We start from the raw sequence: 20338 nt of genomic DNA on the forward strand, positions 1-20338 counted from the left end.
ATCATTAATCAACAATCCAACGTGTCCAGGTTCTCACAAGGCTGAGTTATCGAACGTTCTGATCGCCGCCAACACCGTGACCACCATTGGTCGGAGCGCAAAATGTAACCAAATACTGCATGCATCCCGGCAAACCCTTGAGGAAAATTCCCAAAAAAAAAAAAAAAAAAAAAAAAAAAAAAAAAAAAAAAAAAAAAAAAAAAAAAAAAAAAAAAAAAATCCAAACCCCATGCCCAAACTGTGGAGAGACAGCCTTAAGAAACCTAAGCATAATGATACTGACCGCAAGATTGGGAGGAGCGGCTCTCGCAGTTCTGCGAATCGAACAGGTGAACCAATACCCGCGAGAGATTTTCCCCTTCATTCGGCCTGCATGCATGCATGCATCGCGCTCTGGACTAATTCGGATTTGCCCTTGTTCTTTCTTGTGTAACGAATAGTTACCATACAGGCCAAACCAGTACATACACAGCCAAGTCCTTGAGTTACTTCGGGTGTGTACATCGTTTGATTGATAGATCAGGATGTTGGCAGTACGAGCCCGTGTGAAGGATGCGTAGGGCTGAGAGTACTGTTCACTGATCACTAAGTAGTTAGGTAACGGTAACTAGTCACCGACAGGGATGAGGGTGAAAGAAATTCCCCTATCCTCAACCTCTTTATGGCACAAGGCATGTGTAGCTTCCCATCTCTCGGTGTTCCTGTGTGCTCTTTACGGGAGAATTGAGAAGCGAAAAATACGCATACATGCACTGACCTTGTGAATATGGCCTGTTGTTAGTGACGTTCTATGTATTTGCTGAGCTGGCTTGCACGGACGACGGGAAGCGGGACAGGGAAAAATCAAGTGATTCAGCCCTATCTCCCTCCTCCCGTGTATTGCCAAGCTACTTCAAGGCACATTCTTGCGTGGCATCCAGGTTAGCTGTCACTCTCCTGCACTGTCGGCAAAGTAATGGCCTCCTGCCTGAGGATCTCTGGCTAAAGTCTAGCGATTGATAACCCCCCCAGCGAAACTGCCTAAGAGGACGCAACCAGTTTGTTAAGTCTTTGGACGATTAGTTATTGTGGATGCCAAACCATCTAAACCGCTCGACTGTCATTGATCAAAGCATGCATGGCTTTGTTCGGCCCCAGCGGGTTACATGGCACTTTTGGTTGACTAGCATCACAATTTAACGAGTTATCCTAGCGACTCAATAACTAACTCCTCGGTGATTCCGAGGGCAAAGGCGAGAGCAACTCGTCAACTCGTTAAGCGCCCAGAGAACACTATCCTTTGCTGTTCAGGTTGACGCTTTTTGACTTCCCCAGGCCGGGCCGCGGATGATGGACACGGGGAAAGATGGGGTTCATATGAAAGCCTGGTGGACGGACGATTTGCTACTCGGTGCTTCTGGTGGGTTTTGTATGGACGTCTCCAGTCGATCTCCAGAGCGCATCCGTCGTCTCGGACGGAGATACGGCACACAAGCGCTCTTTCACCATGAAAGCGCGATTTGTCCAAAAAAAGCTTGAGCCAGAAAAGTGGAAACTGATATCGAAAACGAAATCGGACTCGCAGAATTCACTGACTGCTCTCTAGTTATAACATTATTCCTTTTTTCGCCAGCTCCATCTGATTAATGGTTTTCTAGCCTGCCCTATAATAAACAGCGGTCCTTGCGGTTATATACGTGGTGGTCAGGGATTATAAGGCCCGTTTCAGACGATTTGCGAAAGTGATGGCTTCTCATTCTGCATGGATTGTGCGGGATCACCGGTCTCTCGGTAAGAAAAGTGATCACTCTGTTATTATTATTAAGCCCGCATAATGCCCTTCTCAGTGAGTAAGGTAGCCCTTTCTCACCATCCCTTCCCCTGGCTGGATGAGAAGGACGATCGTCTCCGCCCCTCCGCCGTTTCCTCCAAGCCAGGCCCAAGGTTTGGGACAAGGGTGGTTGATACGAGAGCAATCGTCAATTTTCCCCAACTTTTTTTTCATGTGAGGTACTCGGTAGTTACAGAGTAAACTACCGCATGTTATCGGACAGGAAAAATGGGTTTCATTAATAGCAGAATGTGTGATACTCCATATGGCATACGTGGACATATCTCTCTCCCCTCCGTGGTTTTTTATGGGTTGCCGATCGACGAGCGAAAACAGATGAGCCAACACCATTTATTATTCAATAGTGTCTTGAGATCCCTGAGCTGTGTCCAGGATTATTACGACCAACTTGGTGATGTCCGGGAAAAAGGGGGAGATAACAATTCAGGTGAGGCTCAAATTATTATTTTCACCGCAACATGTGCCTTTTCTGGACGAAAAGGACGCTTGTACATCAATACCGTGTACGTATTTAAAATTGTCCATACAGAACGCACCGCCACAAAGCGACCAACGAGCTGCAAGAGAGCTTTGTATGAAGCTCTGACAATACGGAAGAACTGGATTTGCATAACTCGGTATGCGTATGGCGACCGTGCTCACCGTATATAGCATCGTCTACCTGTACCACGGAAATTGGTCTGCCTTACCCTCCTTGCTCGTATTATGTTGGGCGGGCATAACGGCACAACTTGATGATGTTAAAACTTCTCTCTCAACGTTTCCATACAGGGGAGACGGCTGACAATGCCATGTGGGCCAAGTTCGAGAAAAAGGCGCAGGAGGCGCAATATCGAGCTAAAATGTAACTGGTGATTGCACACAAGAAGCGAGTTTACCACCAAGGCTTGAATTCGACTCTAGTGGATACCAACTTAAGCATATACTTAAGGGCAGGCTAGCTATAGGGCGGGAAATGGGCCATCTCATCTGATGTTTTGTCAAGTGGGAACTCTGGCAAGTTCGACATCTGGTTGCCGAAAGTCCTGGGCTTGAATCGCCGATTTTAGCATGGCTAGTTAACAGAGGCCTCAATCTCCTGAGCCGCAAGCCACAGGACCAAACAACCTGGACAAAAAGGAGCCGATAACAGTTTCATCCATAGTACAGGACACAGTTGAGATGCTGTGTCTTGAGTTGTATTCAATATGTTACTATGATGGAACACCAAGTAGTCCACCCTCGTTGCCCGCGTTCCTCCGCTTGTCTAGGAGCAATCAAAATGGCAGTGTAAATTTCCCTGCATGAGCCGCTCTTATCCAAATAACCGATGCTACCTCGCGGAAGCTTGCAGTTTCGCCGCCAACCACCCTCCAGATGTTCACTGATTGTCACTTACCCGACTTATCTTGCATCGTCTCCCTCATGCTCATGCTCATGCTCATGCTCATGCTCATACTCCCTGGCCATCCTGATATCAACATTAACACCGGGAAAAAGAAAGTTTGGTTTTCGGCAATAAAGTTGCGGTAAGGATAAAAATAGCAAAATGCCATTGACCAACCAGAGAGCGCCGAATCCTTACATAAGACACCGCGCCCGGCTTTCTCGCGAGGCCATTGGTTGTGGTGGTGCTACTTGGCAGAACGTTCACCGCCAGCCCCAAAAAGGAAAAAGGACGTCAAGCGAAAAAGAAATATCAAGCAACGCAAAAACAAAGCCACGAAATCAATCTTACAGCGGACGGAGGCTGGAGGCCGGACGGTTACCACGGACAAGCAAGCGAGCATGGGACAGGGCAGCAGGCAGAGTTCGGCGGAGGGGAGGCTGCTAGTCTGGATTGGGAAAATAGTGGCAGCAAGCCGATTCGGCTACCACGGCCCTTGACTGGTGAGAACACTCCTTAACGTCCCGGCCGTTATTGATAGAGCGATGCAGAATCGCTATGGTACATGCTGGCTGACCTGTGACAGACGCTGCTTGCCCACGGATGGCGACGACGGCTAGATTTCACTCCCCTCATGAGCCAGGACCAAGTCCACGTAGAGCGTCAGACAATAAGGTTGTGGGCTAGCAGCAGTGCTGGGAAAAGCCAAGTCACTTGTACGAATATTTCGAGACAGACAGGCCTCCACCAGATACATCAGATACGTCAGAAAAGCATGGGGAGCATCACATATACATATCTGCAAGCAGCATTTTATGCAGTTTCAGGCGATCACAAACAGGAGCATAAGTTACTAGTGTCAGATGAGCGAGACTTGGTGTTTAAGTGGTATTATTATTGATAATAATATTCCTTCCATACCATGTCAAACTGAATATCAGGTGGGTTTTATTTGATACCAAATTTCCGTATGAAGTTTATGCTGACTTGCACATTATTAAATTCCTTCCGGCAGCCCTCCCCCATGTATCTTAAGCTTGCCCTATGACCCAGGTCTGGGGACATGCGACAGGAGGCCATGTAAGATGACATCAAAATGCAACGCATTCTAGAACATATTCTTTGCCCTGCGTCTTTTTTTCTTTTCGATGACTCGCAATCATAGCAGGGAGAAAAAGGAAAGCGACGAGCGCTTCCTCTCTTGAGATTACATTGAAATGAAGATGCGGGTCTAGATGGGCCTTCAATAGGGCTGTCCAGTGGACAGAACGATGATAATCGTCATTTCACACTTCGTCGTATTCCTTTTTCCCCCTAACTGGGTTAATTAGGGTGAGGAGGTTTTGACGAGGGTTTTTGGGTAATAATGAAGGACTTGAAAAAGGAGAAGTATTATGCCCAATAAGTAAGTCAAATGGAATAGAGTGGGAATTATTAACAATAGAACAGCCGATCATACTCCAGAGATACGGTACCAAGATTCAACAAAACATGCGGACAACTACGGAGTTAAAATGATTCATGTTCGACAATATTACGGCTATATTCGATCTGAACTATTCGTGGATCGGTTGAAGTTGTCTCTCCATCCGATGTATAGTTACAATTCGTCAATATCCAGGTAAGACAAAAGGAGTTGTCCCATTTTTGAACTCCAAGAATACGTTGGGTAGCACAGACAGGCCTTTCGGGGACCGGAAGAGGGAGAAAACAACAACAACAGGCTAGTAAACGAAGATGATCACGATAGCGCCGTTGACCGAGTCTTCACCAGAGCGACAGCAACTATTATACGCCATATCCGCGGTGAAAAGGGATGGGCTTGAGCAGGGCAACGGTGATTGACAGCGCCCAGTCTGATAAAGCACGTTGACAGATGGTTAGGTAAAACGCATCGTATCCCCAGGTGGGATTCTTTACGCACCTCCTTGGATAGGTTCAAGGCTTTAAGCATAGCCTATTGCGGATCGAGGGGAGTCCCAAAGGGGAAGCAATCTGATAGAATTTCCGCCTAGAACCTGCATGGAGAGTACTCAACGACAAACATTCTTGCATGCATGCAGACCGCAGCGAAAGTTCGTTGACCGGTTCTCCTTAATCCTTGCACACCTGAGGGTGAGTACTAAAAGTGGCCATAAGGCTACCTTGGGCCAATTATCTCGCCGAAGAGAGGATGGTGTGGATCAAGAATGTTTACTAAACCTTGACCGGGGTTTGCGGAGCGACGGTGAAGGGGAAGCAGCAGTGAGGAGAGAAAAGAGAGAGGGTGAGGAGAGGAAAGGAGAGTTTGTTACTCCGTATGAGGGATACTTTGCGCTTTCTTTTGGATACCATCAGAAAGGCTAACTCTCTTTTCCTCCTCCTGCGGAGGAATACACGGAGTTTCAAGATCAAAAAGAGAGGCTTCTGCATAGCCGGGGTTGCACATTACGTGGGACGACGAAGACGTATCCATGCTTTCTTCCTGTTATTTGTCTTTTACTTTTTTTTTACCCTTTCCTACTAATCATTTCTTTTCAGGCCCTTTTTTTTTTTACAGTCATCAAATTCGTTATTCTGTGACGAAAGTTGATGGATTGGCAATAAGATGGAGAATCGAAAAAAAAGAAAGAGAAGAAAAAAAAAAAGACGACAAAAGGGGAAAAACAAAGACAAACCAAGAGAGTTCATGCTTGGGTGTCGAACTTCTCGTCTCTGATCCAGTAGCCAGTGAGCGCCGGGCCAGTTTCCCCGGAGGACACTCGATTGGTCTGTTGCTATTTTGGATTTGAAACAACCATCCGTGTCTTTTCATAGTAAGTATCCGCGCATAAGGCTTCGAGTTAAAAAGATAGGAGGGGGTTGTCACCGTCGCAATCCCAACTCCAGTCCGTCAGTCGAAGCACCTGGGTCGAAGCCGGATAACCAAATCTTACGGGACTACTGCGCATCTCCAGGACGCTTCGAAGGTGTGGCACAGGGAGAGCGAGAAAGAGAAAGAGAAACAAACATCAAGGAGGATGAGAAGGGTCACAACCGACCGATGGATTAGCTTGTCCCATCCGTGCCCCGCCGTCTAAGCCCTACGCAAGATTTTAATTTTTAAACTCGAAGGAGACTCCGACACCCGCATGACGATGACGATGAATGATATGGCCCGTATTTGTTCTTACGCGGTTGCTTCCCGTGCGACGGGGAAGCCGCCGGTCAGTACGGAAGCCTATACAAAGCACCAGGCGCCTGGGCAGAAAGGGGGCCATGTATCCCTCCCATACGGAACCTCCCCAAAACACTCGGGTGGCCGTATGTAATGGCCGATACGGCTAGGACTATGTATGGAAAAAGAGTCGAGAATTAATATGGGCGTTCATCCCTGCCCTACCCTGCCCCCCGGTCCATTTCCCCCTGTCCATGCACGCAGGCCAAGTGGATGCTCTTCTCACGTATACCCATCTCAGTGGAAGCGTCCCGTTCGTGGGTAAGCTACATAGCGGTACCTGATGGTGATATTGAGTTCCCTGGGCTGGCTCGTCTTTCCATCCATATAATTCCAATATCGTTGCCCTGAGCCCTTTTATATAACTGATGCTCTGCCTCTTTTCTCCTCCACCCTTCTTCCTTCTTCCACTCATCTTCTCGGACTTGTTAGGCCCATCTATATAACTGCCAACCGCCTACACCCTCCATCTCTTCTACCCTTTTCGACAGACGCCTCCTTTTTCCTCCCCCCCCCCCACTCCTTCTCTCGACCCCATACTCATACTACCATACTACTCATCGTATCTGAGCCCGTCCAGACCTGTTGCTCAAAACTCACCAAAATTTGAAGGACGAACGACTTGATCATAACATGTGCTCCTAGGGAGAAGAGCTTCCAGCTCCACAGCACTCCGATCTTCACATCAACTAGCAGAACGATCAAATATCTGACCGATCAGTCATAAAAAAATACGACCTAGTTCGTCTTCTCGCCCTTGTTTCCAGTCCACTGTTCAGGCTGCCACCTGAGCAAGCCTATTGGTCGCCGCATTGCATCCTCCCAATTTTTCGATCGGCTCTTCGTGGTTCGTCTCCTTCTCCTCCATCCATTTGCTTTGACTTCTCTCTTTTCTTTCCTTCTCCCCCTTGCCAGTTGTCCTCTGCTTATCTCCGTTCCGCTGCCCACCCTTCTTCCCTAGCGGCCTATTTCCATCGGCCTGGATGCGTCTGCTGTGTGAGTGGTCATGGCTGCTGTTTAAAAGGGCTGCCCTTTGCCACCCTTCTTGGTGCCCGTAAACAGCGGTGCGGCCCGCCCATCGATCACTCTCCCTGTTGCCCTGAACCCAAGCTTGGCGACATAAACTACTTGATATCTCCTGTTGTTCTGTACACATCGATCGCTTGCCCTGGTTACCAATTTCCCTCTTTCCTTTGCCTTATATGTTCTTTTTCCTCTCCCATTCTCGTTTTTTTTTTTTTTTTTTCTATCTCGTTCTCGTCTCGTTGGTCGTCCTCCAGTTGCCAAAAAGAAGAACAAGCGAAAGCAGAATCATCTCCGTCCATCCCCCATGTGCTGACCTCGGCTTCCTCCAATTAGATCCAGCCCATATTTGTCTGCCTAGAATCCTATTTCTACCGCGGATATAGGGAATACTAAGGAGATAAACGCTCACGGACTCGCAGCTTCTTTTTATCGTGGCTCCTTATCCTCCTTTCGCTGTGCCTCTACTTTGCACTACTCTCTCTTTGTTTCCTACTCTGCTTCTTGACCGAGCGTAAAGAGCAAGCTCTCCGTCATGCTCGCTTTGGAGCGCCCTGCTCGCGAGCAATCTTACCTCCAACAACTCCCCATGGATTCGTCTGCCTTTAACAGCCCGCTAGACTCCCTTGACCCGCAGCAACAAGCGCTCTTTGGGGCATACAACAATTGCAGCAGTCTTTCATGCGATCCTTATCCATTTATGCTCCAGCAACCCTTGGCTCTGGATTCTCCGCTACTTTACCCTGCCAAAAGTGAATTAAGGCTGGCGCCAAAGCCCTCCAGCTCGCCACAGTTTCTACCGCTCTCCCAGCCGGGCGATCGGTACTCTTCGATCAGTTCCTCGGCTTCTACCCACTCTCTTCCCAGCGCAACAAATTCATCAATAGGTTCCCCTTATCAAGACCAGTGGCTTGACCTCGACGTCTCCGTGGGTGCGGAGCAAATAGCCATGGTTGGTGAAGGGTATCCAAGTGACTTCCTGTCTAATAGCATCGACCCTGAGATGCTATATGCGAGCGAAAAGTTTTCCACTCCTTATGTGGGTAAGTACTTTCTAGACCTCGTTTTCTTTCTCTTAACTCTTCCTTTCTTCTCCTTTTTTTATATCCTATAAATCTTGTGCCTGTTGGTCGAGCGATATAACTTAGTATATCCCTCCATCATCCGCAAGATTTATGTTCTATCTTTCATATATCCTGTGTCTTCAGCCCACCGTCATGACTCGACACAAATGGTGGTTTGCGGACAAAGATAGATCTACGGAAACATACACTTTAGTTTCCTGAGACAATAACACTGCTAGTGCTTCTTAATGCTTGGCATGTTCATTGACTCTCCTCTTTCTCAACATGCCCTTCCGGTTGTTTTCTATTCCTCCATCAACGTCTTGTCATCATGGACATTTCCAGATATACGGCATGACCGCCGTGTTGGCGTTGAAGACAAAGAACTGATGGTGTTTAAATAGATCCTGCATTGTTACAGCCAATGCAACAGAGTAGCAACTTTTCGGGAGTAGCCGTGTCGTACGCAGAGGAATCCCCATATCCCTTCATCTCTTCACCCGCCTTCGCTCCTCTCTCACCACACTCTCCTCTTAACATTTCTCATACCCCTCAGCAACCGCAACGGTCCCAGGGAGCATCCGGACCCCAGAAGCAGGAGAAATTCGACGTGAACCCCTCTTTTGTGCAGCAAAATACCTTCTCGACACCTAGACCGTTCCAGGGGCGCAGGTCGTCCATCTCCTCCATTCATTCCCGTCCATCTGCCCGCACCTCTCCAACCAGAAATGAAGCCGAGGAAGAAAATGAGAAAGGAAGATGTCCCCACCCAGACTGCGGCCGTGTCTTCAGAGACCTCAAGGCACATATGCTCACTCACCAATCAGAACGTCCCGAAAAGTGTCCAATTGTGACATGCGAGTACCATCTGAAGGGATTCGCAAGAAAATATGATAAAAATCGTCACACGTTGACACATTACAAAGGGACCATGGTTTGTGGATTCTGCCCCGGATCAGGCTCCGCTGCGGAGAAAAGCTTTAACCGCGCGGACGTATTTAAACGCCATCTCACGACAGTACACGGCGTTGACCAATCTGCTCCCAACGGCAGGAAGAAAACTCCTCCGTCTGTTCCTAGTGGAAAGCTGTCCAGCTACTGTCAGGATGCCACCGGAAAATGTTCCACATGTACAGCGACATTTTCCAACGCCCAGGAGTTCTACGAGCATCTTGACGACTGTGTCCTGAGAGTAGTACAGCAGGAAGAACCTTCTGAGGCCATCAACTCCCGAAGATTGACCGAAGTCGCTTCCGACGAGGCCGTCCGTGACACCATGGAGCGACACATGCTCTTGGAGTCGAACGCTACTCAAATCGAGGATGGCGATGACATCGAAGAAGCTGCGGACAAACAAAACGACTCATCCAACTCTTCTGTGAAGGGCTCACTTTCTAAATCCAACTCCACCAACAGCAAGGTGACCAAAAACCGTGTTACCACCTCAAGGCGCCGAAACAACCGAAACAACTACCCTCCCTCATGGAGCTGTCCCAATAGCAAGATGAAGATGAAGCGACGTCTCCTCTGCCTTTATGACGGCCCTCGTCGCCTATGGAAAGATGAGATGATGCTTGACAACGAGTTTGAAGTCCGGCTTAAGCTCCCTGCCGGGGACTGCATGGGTCGAGAAGCCTACGTTACCGATCTGGACATCGAAACCCTGAAGCGATCGGAGGGCGTCCTTAATGCCACCGAAGAAGAAAAGGGCCCATGGATCAAGGACCCCAACGCCACTGAAGGCCTCATTGGACCAACGGCAGTCCCAGTCATCGAGCATCCCATGAAACTGGGTGATGAACTCAACATCGACGACCTTATGGGATAGAAGATTTGCTGCAAGGATCATTCCAAGAGTCAAAAAAAGTACATCCCACTTCACAATAACCCCTCAAATTTCAATCGATACCCCTGCTCTCTTCCGATCTGTCCCACTAATCCTAAACTCCCTTCCTTACATACCGCATAATTCTACTCCCTACCCCTAACCCCTTCTTATTACCAAACTCACCTTGGCATATTTTTTCACATTTCAATCGACTGGAGCGAAAAAGCTCCTTGTCCCCTAATCGGTTTACGATTGCCGTTCGTCGCGTACAACTTTTTAACTCATGACAGCATTATCTTACTATTCCATTGTCACTGCCATTTATTCCCTATATTATGTGCATTTTCGAGGGTCGCCTGTCATTTGGTATATTTGTTCTTGACTTGTTTACCCATACTTGACATAGCTGGCGCCTTGTGTCTCCTAAATTCTTTTGTGACTGTTTCTATTTTTTTGGCTGGGTTCCAATGGAAAAGGGGGAAAAAGAATTGGGAATCAAAAGACGGGATAATGGTATATAATTGACTTATGACCATAAATGAAAATGCATATCAACACCAACTTAATACTCCATGTGCTTGTAAATGATATCTCCTTTCTTTATCCGAAAAGTACAGCAGGGAAACAGGGGCAGCCATATATTCATGTGACTGGGTTATCTCGTATCGAGTACTTCATTACGTAATCAGGTAGCCTTATTTTGATCTCCCGAGCTTCTTTTTTGGCTGTCAAAAGACCAAACAACAGACATCAGGACATGACATCACGATTTACGACGGTTAAGGGAACGATTCACGAGCTCTACTTGCATTTCTAACAGATATGTACGTTGAATTTCTATAAGAGGACTCCCTTCTCTCAGACATCTCTGCTACTCGCTCTTCCCGCCTTCTAACCATCTATCAGCGAGTGGGCGTGCTAACTGAGTACAGAATTTGAATTAGAAACCCATCTACGGGGACGAAAGAGGCACAAACATAATCAAGCTCTTGTATTCATGCTGCCAGGGCGTAGAGCTTAAGTCAGAGCCCTAGCTGTGCTGTTGCTCTTTTCTCTAAGGCAAACGTCACCCCGCTCTCCATAAGCTACTCTACCTCAATACAACACACAATCAAGGCATAGATACAGCCCCGACACAACCATGGAGTCGTCATCACAAGCCTGGGCCGGCAATGGCGCGGGTAGCTCAGCGATGGATGTAGAACCTGCAGGGGAACACCAAAGCCGAAGTCTAACAAGACCACGCATCATTGTTGACGGTATGCTTGCCGAAATTCACAAATTGCTGAGCTGTTAAAGCACTGTCTAACCAAGCTATATAGAGCCACCTAAGTTTGATCTCGAAACATACATATCAAATTACACCGGTACGATGTTCCGTTCCTAAGAAGACGCGGTCTATACGTGAAACTAACCACCTCGGCTGGTGCTCGTTCTACTAGGGAGGACAAAATTTGCTAGATTATATCTGATCGGAACCTGTTCAAGTTTTCTTGCTGTTGAAGCTTTAAAGATGGCAGTTGCTGAAGCAAAGTCGGGGGTGGACGTTAATTGTTATGAGACGGCAGTTGAGGCACTCAACCAGATTTCCCCGGCCGACAGCGAAGCTGTATTGGACACCGAATGGATCAACAATACTACGAAAGTCGTCAAAGCCGATACGAATCGATTGGAACGTGAATTGAAAGGGTATAAAAACAACTTGATCAAGGAGAGCATACGAGTAGGCTCCCCAGCATTCGCCTTTTCCCCTTCCATGATTTCCTCGTTTCCTGTTTCTGACGTTTTATAGATGGGGAATGAGGATCTTGGTATGCATTACCATCGCATAGGTGATCTTGCTTCTGCCTCCCATGCATTTTCAAGAATGCGGGACTACTGCACTACTACGTCTCATATTGCTTCGATGCTTTTTAAAAACATTGTTGTTGCCATTGATCGCTCGGATTGGTTAGCCCTCCAAGCAAATGTCCACCGCTTGCGCAGTCTTCAGTTTAAACCGGAAGACGAACCGAAGTGTAAAGCTAAGCTCTTTGCCTCACATGGCTTAGCACAACTCGCAGCAAGTTCATACCATGAAGCTGCAATAACTTTCTTATCAACCGACCCAGCCCTTGGCGATAATTACAAGGAGGTGATCTCACCAAACGATGTGGCGGTTTACGGTGGTCTCTGTGCTTTAGCGTCCATGAGCCGAGCTGATCTCGCCAAAAATGTTCTCGAAAACAAGTCGTTTCGAAATTTCCTTGAATTAGAACCACATATCCGCCAAGCCATTTCATTCTTTTGTGCATCAAAGTTTCGGCTTTGCCTGGATATCCTAGAGGCTTACAAAGCTGACTACCTTCTTGATTTGCACCTGCAAAGACACGTCCGGACGCTGTACAGGCGCATCAGGACGAAGGCAATACAGCAACATATCATACCCTACAGCCGTGTCACGCTCGATGGCATGGCCAAGGTATTTGCTCCTAAAGAACAAATCAGAGATGAGCAGGGGCAACTCAAACCAAATGGCGCATTTGTGTCTGAGTTGATTGGACTTATACAGAGTGAAACCCTCGATGCTAGATTAGATTTTGAAAAAGGAGTAATCGTTACCAGCAAACCGCCTGCGAGAGAGCAGCTGCATGAAGAAGCGCTGGACAGTATGAGAGAGTACCTGGAAAATGCGCACCTGCAAATACTGCGTATCAACGTGCTGAACGCGAAGTTGGAGGTTCCGGGGGCTCAGGCATATGGTAGCAGAGCTGAAGCCGAGGCCATGGCAACTCAAGGGGCTGGTCTCGATGACCAGGGACAACGAAGCAGCCGGAAGGGTCTTGCAGCGAAGTTAGGGTCTGCATTTGGTGATAGCTAAAATGATAATGCAGCTAACCTTTAGATACAGCGTAGTTGCGAATGGTATTTATTACCTCTCTACCTTGTAAAAAACATATTCCTTCTTGAAACTACCATGTCATCTCAAGGCTTTTTAAATCTTCGCCTTTTCTGCTGGCCTGATCTTCACATCATCAAACGGGATGCCCAAGAATCCCCACATGAAATGGAACCTGTCACTTCCAAAGAATGGCTCCTCTCTCCCAGTTTCAGCATGCCGGACCCAGAACCATGGTGCACCAAATGCACCCCTATCTAATGCTTCCTGGGTTCTGTCGGCCAGCGCCTTTTTGATTTCATCTGTCTTTGCAGATGTCAGGATACGATCGATTTCTCCTTTTGAGAAGTTCGCCTCCTCCAGCAGCTCGGTCATACCCTCCGGTTTGCTCAGATCGATATTTTTGTAAAACATATATTTCCAATACAGCAGAAACGTATTTTCAAACCGTTCCCGCGGGTAATTCTGTTTGATATATGTCGCGCATCGCTGAGGCTGTTCAGAAGACAGTTAGATTGCCTATAATGCTTCTAATAATGCTTTATATGTGTAGGAAGCCCACCAGAATGGTTAGAGGAGGGAAAAAGGACGGGACTTTGAAATCATCGACTCCGAAGTATTTCCCTGCTCGCACTCGGTCGAACTGCCCATACGCTGCCTTGGCTGGGAGAGTCCATGGCGGCTTGTTGCCTGCATTGCAAGAAGAGGTTAGAATACCACTTTCAGTGACGGGGTATAGTTTCATAATCATCCGTTCCACACTCCATACCCGAGCCGGCATTTATTCCACCAAGGAATACAGGGTGGACACTATTTTCATATCAGACTGGTACCTTTATCTCAGCTGGATTAACGGCAAGCTTACTCAATCTCGACTCCATGGGATTCCAAAACATCACGGTTCCTTAGAAGGTGAAGAAACGCATAATACGAATATGGAGAGGCTATTGACTGTCATTAGTTATGGAGATCCTCTGGGAGTGAAGCTATACTAGAGGTAGGATATGGCTTACGGCAATCAAGGTATGCTTCAATCTTGCCTCCCATTTTCACTCGGATTCCATAGAGGTTAGAAAAAAATGCACAGACAACAAAGGTCGGCAGCATGCAATAGTGAATAAAGGGTAGAGCTCCCCGAGATATCTGATACTTAACTGGCGAGCTTGGAGGAGGTTGTTCGTTCTGTCGTAGCTATGTAGTTGGGTATCTGACGTCTAGTTAGAGATGCCGAGGTTCGGCAACAAGCGACGATTAGCCGGCATCAAGACAACCACATCGACCAAGGCAGATTCACGCCGATAAAACATCATACGTCTCGTTTACAACGGGGCTCTATCATACCATATCCCTCAACTGAAGTATCTGGAAGTGGATACCATATATATATAATCACTATTTTCAAATGATACCTCTCATGGGAGCCTCTAAGCCAGTAGCACTTGTTATCGGTGCTTCCAGGGGAATTGGAAGACAGATCGCGATCGACCTCGCAAAAGAAGGATATGCCGGTATGTTTGTACACATTCATACTCAAGCATCTGAACTATATGACTGAGAATGTCCACAGTTGTCGTTGCGGCCAAAACAACGTCCGATGCCTCCAAGACTGTGCCATTTCCGCCGGACCCAAACTCACCCCAATCTACGATCAACACAGTTGCTCGGGAGATAAATGAGCTAGGGGGTGAAGCAGTTGCACTGCCAGTTGATACCCGCAATGTTGAGGTTGTCAAGGAATTAGTTAGAAAGACTGCCGAAGAGCTATATGGAAGGCTAGACGTCCTAGTTTATAACTCCGGTGCAATATGGTGGTCTTCAATTGGGAACACGCCTGTCAAACGCTTTATGCTTATGCAACAAGTTAATCCTCAAGGGTTATATGCTAGTGTTCATGCATCCCTTCCTTATTTTGAGAAGAATGGCTGGAAAGGTAGAATCATAGTTGTCTCTCCGCCGATATATTCCCGATTCTTCAGGGGAAAGACTGCCTACGCTATGGGTAAGTTTACTAGTTCAGCTACTGTGGCTATACAAAGCTACTAATTCAATGTCCCCCCGGTAGGCAAGGTTGGAATGAGTGTCCTGACAAAGGGCCTCGCTATGGATTTCATTCGGCAAAAGAGGGATGGTATGGCAATTACAAGCATTTGGCCGGCTGTTGTAAGTATCGACGGCTTCCTCCTATGAGTCGCTGTGTCTGAGAGCAAGGATATATAGTCAATTGAATCTGCTGCAACACAGCAATCGACTAATATGGATCCTTCGTTTTTGAAAGATCTTCGAAAGCCGGTGAGATTCTTTCAACCTTGATACCTCCCAAAGAAGCATCCACTCCAGGAAGGTTAATTGAAAGCTCTAGACAATATTTTCTGATGCCATCCTCGCCATACTAAAATCGCCACCTTCTGTCGTTAATGGACTTCTGGCCTTAGATGAGGACTTTTTACGTGAGCACGGCGGTGTCACCGATTTTAGCCCCTATTCGGTTGTCCCAGGTGCTAGTCCGCGGCGCATCATGCCTCAAAGTCTCCCCGTTCTAGAAGTTGCGGAACAAGATGACGAAGGGAAGAGAATGGATTCTACAGTGTTAAGAAGCAAGGGTAAGGCCAGATCAAAGATATAATAATGCCTTCTGTAAGTAGCGTTTGAGGTTCACTATCATATCAATACGTGGGTCTGGGAAACAAAATTTCAAAGCCTAGAACACACCCTTTTCCGTTGCTGTCGCTATTCTCTTGGTCACTATTTATGTACTGGTAGGTATGGCATCTAGCTCTATGTCATTGCCACTCTCAGCTTCAAAACTTGCAGAGTAGAAGGCCAGTGTATGCCACAGTTGATCACTCAAGAGACCTAGGAAACGTGCATCAGCTACCGAGCGGAGTTTGACCGTGGAAAGAGGAACATACATATAAGAAGTGCCAGAGCTACCGTGAAGAGGATCATAGGATTTGTCATGTACTTATAAGCCAGGTCAAAATTCGACACTAAGGCTATGATGCTCAGCAATGATAATCCTGCCACCACTCGTGTTCCCGTGGCACCTAGTCGAAACACTCTTTTTGTGGGATCATGGTTGACCAAGAAGATGAATGCCGCAAACATAAACATGGCAAGAGCAGCCACGATGAAATAATATAGAAATACAAAACCGAACATCCTAAGATACATCGTTAATAGATGATCGCTTCTTTTTGCCGTTGTGTGGCCATCTGGCGGAGTGATTCCCATGCTGGAGAAGAGCGCCACAGTCACATTTCCCATGATATCATGGGACCTCTCAATATTCAAAGCACCGCTCTCCATATCTGAAGGGCAGAGGCGGGACTGACGCCTGAGATCCCACAAGAGGCCTTGAATTGCATTATTTTCCTCCGTTGCACCATGTTCGAAATCAATTCCAAAGCCTGCAATTGTTCTGTTAATGGAATCAATCGCATCCAAGGTACTAGGCCTTGCAACACCACAAGCGGACAAGATAGTATCGCGCAAACGTTTGAGTTTTAGCGACACATCCAATGTCAATGCTAGAATTTGCATTCCCTCAGACAAAAGAATGAGGATTGCATGCAATGGGAAATGCAAGCATGTCCATATTTTTTGCCGAAGCTTTCCCAAATTTTCAGTGGGTGTGATATCGAAATAAGACTGCCATAAGAGGTACTATATTTATCTATTAGCTCCTTTACCCAAATATGAGAAATTAGTATTGATCAGAGGTGGACACGTACTACAGAAATTGTGACTCCAAATATATGGACAAAAGACCAGCGAGTCCAGCCATTGCCCACAGTCCTATTGACGATCCTGGTGACCGATATAATACCATCGCCAATGATGATAAGCGTGAGGAGGCCCATACGAACATTAAGGTGCGTGTCCTCAAAGCCAATACCTGGCGATTCGTCTGCTTTTACCATTACTACGAAAGTTTCGGCAGCAAACTGAAACCACCATAAGATCCATATTTGCGATCCAACAGACGCTGCCTGGTCATTGAAGAGAAAATATAGCTGTGATTTCATGTTAAAATTCGAATGATATGTTATCTATGACCTGGAACGGCTTACCGCAATGTATATCAGACTGTTCAAAAACATAAATAGAGTGACACAGCGTAAATTATACGCTGTCTCGGGAGGTAGGTATACGGAGGCAATGAAATACTCCAGCGTCAGCATCAAACGGCTTATGGCAAGGAGTATCGTCATGGAATGGAATATCCACATATTCTCTGGTAGAACTCGCGTCGCAAAGCCAGAGCCGGCAGAAGCAAATCCTACCATAGTTGCCAGTTGCACTGCTTTGCATAACCGTTCAAAGACAGAGTCTCGAGCGAAACGAATATCAAATAGAGTGACCTGAAGCCATGTGAACCAGATTATCCCCAAAAAGCAGACGTATGACCACAGTGCTACATCTTTTCTTAGTTGTTTGCATACTAACACACTGTTAAGACGGTAGCCATAGGCACACACCTTCCAATGAGTTTATGTCATTTGAAGCGGTGAATGTTGAGAGGTTTGCCACGAAAAAGAGATCAAAAAATAGCTCTATTGGTGTAGCATCTGCCTGTCGATATAGACGCGGGGGAGTATTAGTCTTATCGAGAGGAGATTCAATCAAGGGTATACGGTAAGGAATATATCTAGAACGATATAACTATTAATCCCACATCATACACAGCGTGCGTTTACAACTCATACCTGTCAAATTTCGATCGTCTAACTGCAGGACGTGAATGCCTGAATGAAAGGAATAACTGGCGTGCCATATTCTCCTCGAGTCTGAATCTATCCGTTTAGATAGAACGAAGCTGCAGTCTTAGCATCTTGATGGAGGCAAAGCTTCTGTCATGGAAGTTCGCGCGGTGATAATGTAGCTTCCTTTCCATTGATAGTTTGGAGTATAGGAAGGCATGACGCAACCATACTTGTCGCTTTTGATTAGACCGTAAACACGGTTACTTTTGCTTTTTTCCTGCTGCATTTGTCGTCTTTTTAATCCTCTTCATCCATTTCGGTATCCGGTGCTGGTAGCGACATGGTAGCGAGATTATCAAGTCCACGGTCAGCTCCCACTTCATCTCCTGTGATAAGCTTCTCCGTAGCAGCAGTTTGTCCGGCCTCTGCCCGAAGTTTTTCATACTTCTCGCCAGCCTCTTTCAAAAAATTTTGGATTTCCGTCTCTCTCTCCGATATCTCGACCTTTTCCTTGCGAAGTTCTTCCAAACGATTGACAAGTTGTGTCTTATTGTTTTCCATTTCGACCACATTCATTCGCAAGCCAGCCAATTTCGATGCAAGCGTCGGAAGAGACGTTATTTTGGGTGGCGTTTTTGGGCGCGTTACAGGTTCGTCAGCGTCCCTCTTCAAACCATCCATTCCTGCGCGAGTTTGCGCAGATTCATATGCAGCCCGGCGTTCGGTTTCGGAGTCATCCTCGTCGGAGAGATCTTCGGCATCATTGATGAGCTCCTTCATATTTGCACGCTGCCGCCGTTTTTGCTCGATCTCTGCCCGTTTGCCCATTGCTATCCGGCCATCCTCAACGTACTCATCGAAGCCCTCCGCAAAATCCTCGTCGTCTCGCACTAGCCTTGTGTCGGTTTCAAGCGGTTTCTTTGAGAGTGACCACTCATCATCCTCATCCTCTATGCCGGTATCATGGAGAGATATGTACTCTTGCTCCTTGGCCAGGCGGCTGCGGCGCTCCTTTTTCTCCCTGATTTCTGCCTCACTGGGAATAGCAGAGGGTCTGGTGTATTTTGCCACTTCTCCAAATTTGCCGGCTATATCCAAGGCTTTATCTTTTTCATCTTCGGTGTCCGGGCGCGACACGTTCTTTGGTGTGGACGGTGTAGAATTTCGTAGTTCCTGGAGGTAGTCCTTGCTGTAGCTGGGTCGGTCATCATCTCGGCCAGCTCGGACAGGAAGTGTCTCCGATGAGTTTAGGTGTTTTCGGTTCGCTGCTCTGTCCAGAACATTACGCCTTATCCCCGTCTTCTTTGGAATGACAACCTCTCCTTCGTCCGAAACATCGTCGGTCATAGAAGTTCCACCGACCCCAAAGGAAAGGTTTAATTTCGACTTCCGCTTTGATTTTGAGACCGGTTTCCGAACAACAGGTTCTGACTTGTTGGTCAGTCCATCAATGCAAACCGTGATAGCTGGGTATATAGAGAGCTCACCTTGCTCAACAGCTCCATCTGTATCTTCATCGTCCGCACCAACCCGCCGGGCTTTGCGCCGACTTGCAAACGAAGAGCTCATACTAGCACGGAACGTAGTAGAAACCCTTCGAATTTCAACACTTCCACCCCGATAGTAAGCAAGTAGTTATTGTATGAAGGGTCCAAAAGTCGAGCGCAGTTTGGACGGGAGCTTCAGAAATCCATATCACGGGACCATGTTATTCCGACCCCGAGCAGCTTATCGCGTTTCCACGAGAAAACATTCAACCCTCAATTATCCAGAAGAGAAGAGCTCTGTAGCTAGTTGACCAAGCATAGATCTCAGTCAAAATGCCTCAAGCTCAGCCAGAATTGAAAAAGGTATGTTCACGGATGTGATTTTCTCCCGCATACATTGCTAACCCGTACCTTGTGTAATAGTATATGGAGAAGCGGTTGTTCGTTCAACTGAATGGGAACCGCAAGGTTATCGGAGTCCTTCGAGGTTACGATGTACGACGCTCTGAATACCCCATACCTAGTCGCAAGTGAAATATATAACTAATACCGGGATAGGTCTTCATGAATATTGTCCTGGACGATGCTGTGGAAGAGAAGAACGGAGGTGAAAAAGTCCCACTAGGCATGGTGGTAAGGAAACATTGCACAAAGCGTACATGAAGGCCATTATGGAAGCTAAGGTTGATCCGTATACAGGTTATCCGTGGAAATTCAGTGGTTATGCTAGAGGTTTGTATTCCCTTGGAAAGTAGGGTTCATATAAGGGGGAATATGCTAACATTCCATCTCCTAATTAGGCCCTTGAGCGTATTAGCGATCGGTGATAGACTTCTCCCCAACGCTAGACCGCGTTCTGTTCATTTAAATCTTCCCGGAGTATTTATTCGGATTGGGTGGGATAATACTTCAGAATTAATCGGCCATTTTATCCGTTCCGCAAATATCTCGAATCATCTTTT

At 47.0% G+C, this 20338-nt stretch overlaps 9 protein-coding genes across 10 annotated transcripts; 7 read left to right on the forward strand and 2 right to left on the reverse strand.

Annotated features, from left to right (window-relative positions):
• Positions 1–229: 229 nt before the first annotated feature.
• On the forward strand, positions 230–3229 carry TERG_11775 (uncharacterized protein). The gene has a single exon (XM_047750837.1). The coding sequence runs from the start codon at positions 2039–2041 to the stop codon at positions 2480–2482; it is 444 nt and encodes a 147-aa protein (XP_047605533.1). The 5' UTR covers positions 230–2038; the 3' UTR covers positions 2483–3229.
• Positions 3230–3678: 449 nt separating this feature from the next.
• On the forward strand, positions 3679–6350 carry TERG_11776 (uncharacterized protein). The gene has a single exon (XM_047750838.1). The coding sequence runs from the start codon at positions 5220–5222 to the stop codon at positions 5541–5543; it is 324 nt and encodes a 107-aa protein (XP_047605534.1). The 5' UTR covers positions 3679–5219; the 3' UTR covers positions 5544–6350.
• A 1601-nt stretch (positions 6351–7951) lies between these two features.
• On the forward strand, positions 7952–10308 carry TERG_01934 (uncharacterized protein; the record flags this gene model as incomplete). The annotated part of the gene is made up of 2 exons (XM_003237165.1): positions 7952–8459; positions 8885–10308. The coding sequence occupies 2 exons, from the start codon at positions 7952–7954 to the stop codon at positions 10306–10308; spliced, it is 1932 nt and encodes a 643-aa protein (XP_003237213.1).
• TERG_01936 (uncharacterized protein) lies at positions 8320–15495 on the reverse strand (the record flags this gene model as incomplete). Of its 2 annotated transcripts, none has more annotated exons than XM_047747832.1 (2): positions 14200–15495; positions 8320–14130 (listed from the first exon to the last, which is right to left on the reverse strand). In XM_047747832.1, the coding sequence occupies exon 2, from the start codon at positions 13598–13600 to the stop codon at positions 13283–13285; it is 318 nt and encodes a 105-aa protein (XP_047603797.1). In that variant the 5' UTR covers positions 13601–14130; positions 14200–15495. The 2 variants fall into 2 exon arrangements, with proteins under 2 accessions (XP_047603797.1, XP_003237215.2); XM_003237167.2 differs by lacking the exon at positions 14200–15495 and having other exon boundaries at positions 13283–13681; positions 13749–13813.
• On the forward strand, positions 11450–13168 carry TERG_01935 (uncharacterized protein; the record flags this gene model as incomplete). Its single annotated transcript, XM_003237166.1, has 4 exons — positions 11450–11567; positions 11631–11675; positions 11751–12031; positions 12101–13168. 4 exons carry the CDS (start codon positions 11450–11452, stop codon positions 13166–13168), a joined length of 1512 nt encoding a protein of 503 aa, XP_003237214.1.
• TERG_01937 (uncharacterized protein) lies at positions 14601–15809 on the forward strand (the record flags this gene model as incomplete). The annotated part of the gene is made up of 5 exons (XM_003237168.1): positions 14601–14694; positions 14754–15185; positions 15249–15346; positions 15404–15475; positions 15546–15809. 5 exons carry the CDS (start codon positions 14601–14603, stop codon positions 15807–15809), a joined length of 960 nt encoding a protein of 319 aa, XP_003237216.1.
• Positions 15810–15932: 123 nt separating this feature from the next.
• Positions 15933–17960, reverse strand: TERG_01938 (uncharacterized protein; the record flags this gene model as incomplete). The annotated part of the gene is made up of 6 exons (XM_047747833.1): positions 15933–16039; positions 16096–16849; positions 16918–17199; positions 17257–17600; positions 17665–17834; positions 17893–17960. 6 exons carry the CDS (start codon positions 17958–17960, stop codon positions 15933–15935), a joined length of 1725 nt encoding a protein of 574 aa, XP_047603798.1.
• Positions 17961–19198: 1238 nt separating this feature from the next.
• TERG_11777 (uncharacterized protein) lies at positions 19199–19513 on the forward strand (the record flags this gene model as incomplete). The annotated part of the gene is made up of 1 exon (XM_047750839.1): positions 19199–19513. The coding sequence occupies one exon, from the start codon at positions 19199–19201 to the stop codon at positions 19511–19513; it is 315 nt and encodes a 104-aa protein (XP_047605535.1).
• A 196-nt stretch (positions 19514–19709) lies between these two features.
• Positions 19710–20203, forward strand: TERG_01940 (uncharacterized protein; the record flags this gene model as incomplete). Its single annotated transcript, XM_003237171.1, has 5 exons — positions 19710–19739; positions 19800–19871; positions 19935–20009; positions 20076–20108; positions 20177–20203. 5 exons carry the CDS (start codon positions 19710–19712, stop codon positions 20201–20203), a joined length of 237 nt encoding a protein of 78 aa, XP_003237219.1.
• Between the last annotated feature and the right edge of the window lie 135 nt (positions 20204–20338).

Source organism: Trichophyton rubrum, assembly GCF_000151425.1.
Source record: "Trichophyton rubrum CBS 118892 genomic scaffold supercont2.2, whole genome shotgun sequence".
In the NCBI taxonomy this organism is placed as follows: Eukaryota; Fungi; Ascomycota; class Eurotiomycetes; order Onygenales; family Arthrodermataceae; genus Trichophyton; species Trichophyton rubrum.

Coding starts and splice junctions, on each gene's coding strand:
- TERG_11775 (XM_047750837.1), top strand. CDS start 2,039: ATGGGTTTCATTAATAGCAGAATGTGTGATACTCCATATGGCATACGT.
- TERG_11776 (XM_047750838.1), top strand. CDS start 5,220: ATGGAGAGTACTCAACGACAAACATTCTTGCATGCATGCAGACCGCAG.